We start from the raw sequence: 8,159 nt of genomic DNA, 5'->3' as shown, positions 1-8,159 counted from the left end.
GCCAAGCTTGTAGCATCATACCCAAGAAGACTTGAGGCTGTAATCGCTGCCAAAGGTGCTTCAACAAAGTACTGAGTAAAGGGTTTGAATACTTATGTAAATGTGATTTCAGTTTTTTATATTTAATATATTTACAAAAATTTCTACAAACCTGTTTTTGCTTTGTCATTATGGGGGTATTGTGTGTAGATTGATGAGGGGAAAAAATTATTTAATACATTTTAGAATAATGCTGTAACGTAACAGAATGTGGAAAATTCAAGGGGTCTGAATACTTTCCGAATGCACTGTATATAACTGTGAGAGTAAAACGCCTGAAGACCTGATCTTCATTGGAAAACAGCACTAGGGCTGGGGAGTAAAGTGAGTGAGTAAGTACAGTAAGTGTAGTGTAGAGCTGGAGACAATCAAATAGAAGTAGTGTAGAGCTGGAGCCAATAGAACATCAGAACAGTAAGTGTAGTGTAGAGCTGGAGACAATCAAATAGAAGTAGTGTAGAGCTGGAGCCAATAGAACATCAGAACAGTAAGTGTAGTGTAGAGCTGGAGACAATCAAATAGAAGTAGTGTAGAGCTGGAGCCAATAGAACATCAGAACAGTAAGTGTAGTGTAGAGCTGGAGACAATCAAATAGAAGTAGTGTAGAGCTGGAGCCAATAGACTAGCAAAACAGTAATGCTGCTTTTGGACTGTAACACCAGCGTTACACTAGATAGTGTATACAGACTAATGTTATACTAGGGAAATTATGTTTCCATAGCTAGGGCTGACAATGAAGATTTGTGAAGAACAGAATAATAACAGTTGCTTTGTGAGAAGGTGCTAAAGTTCAGTTAGCCATTTATGTAAATGACAGCTGACAAGTACCTGTGGCCTGTTATTGGCCCCAAATGAGAGCAGGTCCGCCGGAGCCATGGCCCAGAAAGACACGGGTGCCGGCCTGAGTTGAGGGAAACAGATAAGTCTGAGCCTTGTGGGTAAAACACGGGTGAATCCTGACTGGAAATGTGCCATAAGTGTAGTGTAGAGCTGGAGCCAATAGAAGAGTAAGTGTTGTACATTGACAGACATTCAAATTCTCCACTCTTTTCAATTCTCTCTCTCCTACTTCTCCTCAATGATAGAGGGATGAAGAGGAGGTAGAGGTGGAAGAAAATGACTACAGTTCTGAGGAGGATGAAGGCGGAGAAGAGGAGAAAAGGCAAAAGAGGGTGTTTACAATGGTCACTTAGTGAAGTCATTATTTCCTTTAGAAATCATCGGAACCTCTGGAGAGGGTTTTAAATTAGATACAAAAATGTGTGAATTCCAAACAAACAGAGAAAACCCAAAACCAAAGAAAGGAAACAGAACCAAGACCAGCTATGTGACTAGGCTAAAACAGACTAAGTTATCTCCCCAAGTTCAGCATGTTGAGGACTGCTGGGATATGGGCATTTGGTGGAGTGCGTATGTGTGTGTATATGCATGTCTGAGTGCCTATGTGTGTATATGTATGTGTGTCACAGCAGCGGTTTGACCAGGTAGAGCTTGTCTCCGTGTTGGCTGGTGAAGATGGGGGCTTTCTTGTAGTGTTCCACCAGTTCATCAATGGAGCTGAACCTGCGCTGGCCGATACAGTACACCTCCTCTGAACACTGCACCTTGAAGTGCTTGTTCTTCCCAGGCGCCTTCAGAGAGACAGAGAAATCACTGGGCTAGAGGGAGAAAAAGGGAAAGTCAGCTCATTTACTCACCAATTTGTCTCCAACAAACATGCTTTACTTTACTACCGCTACTCACTATCCACCAGCAGAGGGCACCATGGCTTAATTTATAAACCACAGGCCAATATTTCTGCTGTTCATGTGTGCAGATCTCTCCTATTCTTCAACGTATTATTCTATTCTTCCCTCCATTCTGCTCCCTTAACACTCCTTTCCTCCCACTGTCCTCAATCTCTTCCTCTCCCCCTCCACTCCAACTATCCTCAATCAGCCCTTCATCCTCTCTTCCCCCACTCACCGATGACTCGCTGTCCCGTATGAGGAAGTCCCCCTCCTTCCCCCTCTCGTTGAGGACCAGCTCTGCCTGGTGTCTGGTCACCCCTCCGTAGTACCAGTCCCTGCCTGCAAACTTGCCCACGATCGCCGGCCCCACGTAGCGGATCTGTGAGGAGCCAGGGGGCGATTGTGGCATGGTGGGGAGCCCGGGAGGCCCGTCAGCATCATTCAGCACCAGCACGTAGTTCTTAGGCACTAGGCCCACCAGGCCTTGGGCATTCCTGCAGCGCCACCACTCTGGGTCATTCTCTGGTTTCTCCACAACCTCCATCACCTCTCCCTTCTCAAAGTTTAGCTCTTCCTCCGTCACTGAGTTGAACGGGTAAATAGTCTGGACCAGATGGAGCGCACCACTTCCTTCTCCATCCCGGCCGCCACCACCTCCCGCCCGCCCGTTGGTCATCGTGGCCCCCCTGCCCTGCCCTGGATAACCTGGGGAGTCCCTTCCTCCTCCACCCCCCTCACCCTCTCTCTCTGCGGGGTCCTCCAGGACGTAGTTGGAGGGGAACCAGCCCACGCGACCTCCCTGGCTGCCCCGCCACCAGCCGTCACTGCACTTCTCCATCACCGTGACCCGGGACCCCTTGGCTAGGGTCAGCTCATCCTCGCGCTCCGCCATGTACGAGAACTTGACAACGGCCAGGATGGTGAGGTCGTAGATGCGTTCGGCACCGCCTCCTCCTCCTCCTCCTCCACTCCCATTGGAAGGGTACTCTGCATCCGTGCTAGGTGTGGGAGAGGCATCACGGGCACTCTGCTTCCTTCTGCCCTTACCCAGTCCTGAGAGAGAGGAGAGAGAGGAGAGAGGAGAGAGGAGAGATGGGGAGAAAGGAAGAGAATCACTACATCAGAAAGTTAAGCTAACATGACCTGACATTTTATTTCATTTTAGACAGCCAGTGAAAGACAACAGTCTGTTGTTGACAGTGGATTGAATCAAAAGCATTTCAGGTTTCGTCTCGCAGGTGGCAGGAAGTGGTACTACGACACTTGTATAACCAGACACTAAACATACATCTTTCACATCTACATGTTTGTAATTTAGCAGACACTCATATCCAGAGCTACTTACAGGAGCAAGTCGGGTTAAGTGCCTTGCTCAAGGGCACAGACAGATTTTTCACATTGTCGGCTCGGGGATTCCTTTCGGTGACTGGCCCAACGCTCTGCCACCCCTGCCGCATATCTACAACCCAAGACACTTGAGTCCTTTGATAAGTCATTAATCCAGTGGGACCGAGAAAGCTTTGAGTAAATGAGGCAGCAGGAGACGAAGTGGGGGGGGGCTGCAGGCTGCACTCTAGGCCCAGTGGAGATGTCAACACTTAAAATAGAAGATAGAGGACCTCATCCTCAGAGATCTGAGAGAGGGCAAGCACACACATACTATAGTTCAATCACATAGATACAGTACAAGATCAGACACTACATACACAGAAATTCTCTCTACCCACATACAGTAAATGCACCCAAGTGACAGACACATACACACTCCCTCGGTCACAACTGTTAGTGTGTTCGTCACAACTCACATCTCCTCATTAAACCAGGTGTTCAGCACCACTCAGCTACCTGCGTCTCCACTAATCAAAAGGCTGAAACTAGTGCGTGCGGGCTAGGGAGGAAAGTGGACCAGACAGGGTGTCTGGTGCATGGCTCTGCTGTGGTACTGACTGACAGACAGGCAGGGGATCAAAGGTTCCTCTCCTCCTACCTGTCTCCTTGCCTCTTTCTGCACAACAAAGACAGCAGGCAGCAACAACAAAGCGCTCGTCTCCTCCATGCTGCTTGTTTACCCATCGTAACCCACGCGGGAGCGCTAGCCGGGGCCAACTAAGAGTTGTTCTGATGCGTTCAGCTGCCGGACCCAGGGACACGGATGACTGGCATACAGATGTCTCATGGCTCAGGTGGTTGAATGGTGGTTGAATGGTGGTTGAGTGTTGGTTGAATGGTGGTTGAATGGTGGTTGAATGTTGGTTGAATGGTGGTTGAATGGTGGTTGAATGGTGGTTGAATGGTGGTTGAATGGTGGTTGAATGTTGGTTGAATGGTGGTTGAATGGTGGTTGAATGGTGGTTGAATGGTGGTTGAATGTTGGTTGAATGGTGGTTGAATGGTGGTTGCTTGGAACATAACATCAGACAGATCTACATCCGGGCAGCTCTTACTGTACAAACCAATTACATCTGACTAATACAAATGGAACCAAACATACTGCATAACTAAAGTAAGCACAATTACATTCCACTGCACACAAATATTCCCAATGCTGTCATTTGTTTAGTCACAACACAGGGAAAAGTGACAAGTGTGTGTGTGTGTGTGTGTGTGTGTTGCAGTGTAGACAGAGCTAGGTCACATCTGTTTAGATGACTGTGTGAATTAACTCAGGAAGTTATTGGGTTCACACAGAGTGGCACTAAACTTTCCTGCTGTTTTGTTGTGTGAGAGAGGAGCAGGTGAGGAGATGGGAGCAGGAGAGGAGTCCCTTGGCAGCTGTTACTAAAACACAGAAGACCAGACATCACAGGGCAGAGCTGACAGAAAGAGAGAATGAAAAAGACAGACAAAGGGATGGGCAAATGCAAACAAGACAGAAATATTGAACAGACCATAATGTTTAATAGAATAGTCAAGGTCCATGTAAAACAAGGGTTATGTAAGAGGCGTGTTTTTCAGAGCGCCTGAGAAGTGACGACAGTGAAGGAGACATAAGACACCACAAACATACATCACACACGGAGTATACAAAACACCTTCCTAATATTGAGTTGCTCTCACTTTTAGCCTCAGAACAGCCTCAATTCGTTGGGGGCATGGACTCTACAAGGTGTCGAATGTGTTCCATAGGGATGCTGGCCCATGTTGACTCCAATGCTTCCCACAGTTGTCAAGTTGGCTGGATGTTCTTTAGGTGGTGTACCATTCTTGATACAGACACTTAAGAATGAAAAACCCATCTTCGTGTGTGTGTGTGTGTGTGTGTGTGTGTGTGTGTGTGTGTGTGTGTGTGTGTGTGTGTATAAAGTGCATTCGGAAAGTATTCAGACCCCTTGACTTTTTCCCCTCATCAATCTACACACAATTCCCCATAATGACAATTTTTTGCAAATGTATAAAAATAAAAAATATCACATTTACATAAGTATTCAGACCCTTTACTCAGTACTTTGTTGAAGCACCTTTGGCAGCGATTACAGCGTCAAGTATTGGTTATGACGCTACTAGCTTAGCGCACTTGTATTTGAGGAGTTTCTCCCATTCTTCTCTGCAGATCCTCTCAAGCTCTGTCAGGTTGGATGGGGAGTGTTGCTGCACAGCAATTTTCAGGTCTCTCCAGAGATGTTCGATCGGGTTCAAGTCCGGGCTCTGGCTGGGCCACTCAAGGACATTCAGAGGCTGTGTGCTTAGGGTTGTTGTCCTGTTGGAAGGTGAACCTTCGACCCAGTCGGAGGTCCCGAGCACCCTGGATCAGGTTTTCATCAATGATCTCTCTGTACTTTGCTCCGTTCATCTTTTCCTCGATCCTGACTAGTCTCCCAGTCCCTGCCCACAGCATGCTGCCACCACCACCACGCTTCACCGTAGGGATGGTGCCAGGTTTCCTCCAGATGTGACGCTTGGCATTTAGGTCAAATAGTTCAATCTTGTTTTCGTCAGACAAGATAATCTTGTTTCTCATGGTCAGAGTCCTTTACATGCCTTTTGGCAAACTCCAAGCGGGCTGTCGTGTGCCTTTTACTGAGGAGTGGCTTCAGTCTGGCCACTCTATCATAAAGGCCTGATTGGTGGAGTGCTGCAGAGATGGCTGGCCTTTGAAAGATTCTCCCATCTCGACAGAGGAACTGGAGCTCTGTCAGAGTGACCAAGGCCTTTCTCCCGATTCCTCAGTTTTGGCCAGGCGGCCAAACTTCTTCCATTTAAGAATGATGGAGGCCACTGTGTTCTTGGGGACCTTCACTGCTGCAGAAATGTTTTGGTACCTTTCCCAGATCTGTGCCTCGATACAATCCTGTTTCGGAGCTCTACGGACAATTCCTTCGACCTCATTGCTTGGTTTTTGCTCAGACACACACTGTCAACTGTGGGACCTTATATAGACAGGTGTGTACCTTTCAAAATCATGTCCAATCAATTTAATTTACCACAGGTGGACTCAATGGAAAAAGGATGCACCTGAGCTCAATTTCGAGTCTCATAGCAAAGGATCTGTTATTTCTTTTTTTTTTGCAAACATTTTTGCAAAAGAAAGCTGTTTTCATTTTGTCATTATTGGGTATTGTGTGTAGATTGAGGAAATGTATTTATACATTTTTAATTATGCTGTAACGTAACCAAATGTGGAAAAAGGGAAGGGGTCGGAATACTTTCTGAATGCACTGTGTGTGCGTGTGTGTGTGTGTGTGTGCGTGCGTGCGTGCGTGTGTGTGTGTGTGTGTTGCCCCACTTGATGTGAGCCAATTTGAATGCTCTCCTCCGGGGCCTACTTCAAGCCATCCCGTGGAGAGACTATGCTGTCGACTGTCACAGGGTAGAGAGCAGAGATATGCAGGGAACAGCAGACATAAAACTCCCCTGAGACCCATGCAGCCCAGCTGAATCGCGCGCACGCACGCACGCACGCACGCACACACACAAACTTTCTTTTGCTCTCCCTCGTTTCCACTTCAAGGCTCTGGCCTGCTGGTTGGCAGGGGAACAGTCTCCATTCACTCCTCCCACACTCCCTCTCTCTCTCCTTCCATCCCTCCATTCTTTCACCACCCTGGACACAGAGACCTCCTTCAGCACTGGAGCCTGACCCAGGAGACTCCTACCTCAGCATGTCTTTATAAGAACCCAGAGGGACGTCAGAGGTCGGCATACCAATACCCAGCACCACCTGACGGAGTCACAGGGAGCGGTACCATGAAACCCAGGGGAGTCAGGAGTTAATATAGTAAATACCCAGCACCACCTGACGGAGTCACAGGGAGCGGTACCAAGAAACCCAGGGGAGTCGGGAGTTAATATAGTAAATACACAGGACCACCTGACGGAGTCACAGGGAGCGGTACCATGAAACCCAGGGCAGTCGGGAGTTAATATAGTAAATACACAGGACCACCTGACGGAGTCACAGGGAGCGGTACCATGAAACCCAGGGGAGTCGGGAGTTAATATAGTAAATACACAGGACCACCTGACGGAGTCACAGGGAGCGGTACCATGAAACCCAGGGGAGTCGGGAGTTAATATAGTAAATACACAGGACCACCTGACGGAGTCACAGGGAGCGGTACCATGAAACCCAGGGGAGTCGGGAGTTAATATAGTAAATACACAGGACCACCTGACGGAGTCACAGGGAGCGGTACCATGAAACCCAGGGGAGTCGGGAGTTAATATAGTAAATACACAGGACCACCTGACGGAGTCACAGGGAGCGGTACCATGAAACCCAGGGGAGTCGGGAGTTAATATAGTAAATACACAGGACCACCTGACGGAGTCACAGGGAGCGGTACCATGAAACCCAGGGGAGTCAGGAGTGAATATAGTAAATACACAGGTGTTTTGAGAGGTAGTGGATGAGGTACGTCAGCACTTGGAGAAACACTATACATCCAACCCATAAATCATCATCATTCTAGTTTGCATGCCGCTACAAATGAGAAGCTATTAACAGTTAACAAGCACAAAGTTCATATATTTTCCATTTCCTTCACTGTAAGGTTACTGCCTGTCATAACATTATGTTAGCAGGGTGCTATTAACACAAAGCGCTACTGTAGCTCAGCACTCAGTGTATAAAACAGTCCATAAACATCCAGCTGTTTATGTCTTCACAAACATTATGGGCAGGCAGCGTTGGCACGGTGACAGTGTGTACTATGCACCCTGTAAATCTGTCAGATGGACTGAAGCCAAGGGAGCCATTTTGATTCAGTCTGGAGATCATTGGTTTCCCTGTATTGGCCTGCAGTAGGTGTCACTGGATGAGTGAGCACAGCCATTTTGGATCACTGGGGAGATGGTTACCCTGTATTCCCCTGCAGTCTGTCAACGGCACAGCCATTTTGAGTCAGTGCTGCTGGGCTTCTATTCCATTCAAGAAGAGTTCACACACACACA

The 8,159-nt window shown here is 47.7% G+C and overlaps 1 protein-coding gene across 1 annotated transcript in view; it reads right to left on the bottom strand.

Annotated features, from left to right (window-relative positions):
- Positions 1–363: 363 nt before the first annotated feature.
- LOC115155881 (cytoplasmic protein NCK2) overlaps positions 364–8,159 on the bottom strand; it is a 47,195-nt gene continuing 39,399 nt past the window's right edge. The window contains exons 3-4 of the mRNA XM_029702888.1: positions 2,005–2,822; positions 364–1,697 (exon numbers count right to left, since the gene is read on the bottom strand). Of these exons, the coding sequence (XP_029558748.1) occupies positions 1,503–1,697; positions 2,005–2,822 (1,013 nt within the window). The 3' untranslated portion in view covers positions 364–1,502. The remainder of the gene's footprint in view (positions 1,698–2,004; positions 2,823–8,159) is intronic.

Source organism: Salmo trutta, chromosome 20 (genome assembly GCF_901001165.1).
Source record: "Salmo trutta chromosome 20, fSalTru1.1, whole genome shotgun sequence".
NCBI lineage: Eukaryota > Metazoa > Chordata > Actinopteri > Salmoniformes > Salmonidae > Salmo > Salmo trutta.
Note: the sequence above shows the minus strand (reverse complement) of the source record. Positions and strands in the feature narration are given on the sequence as shown.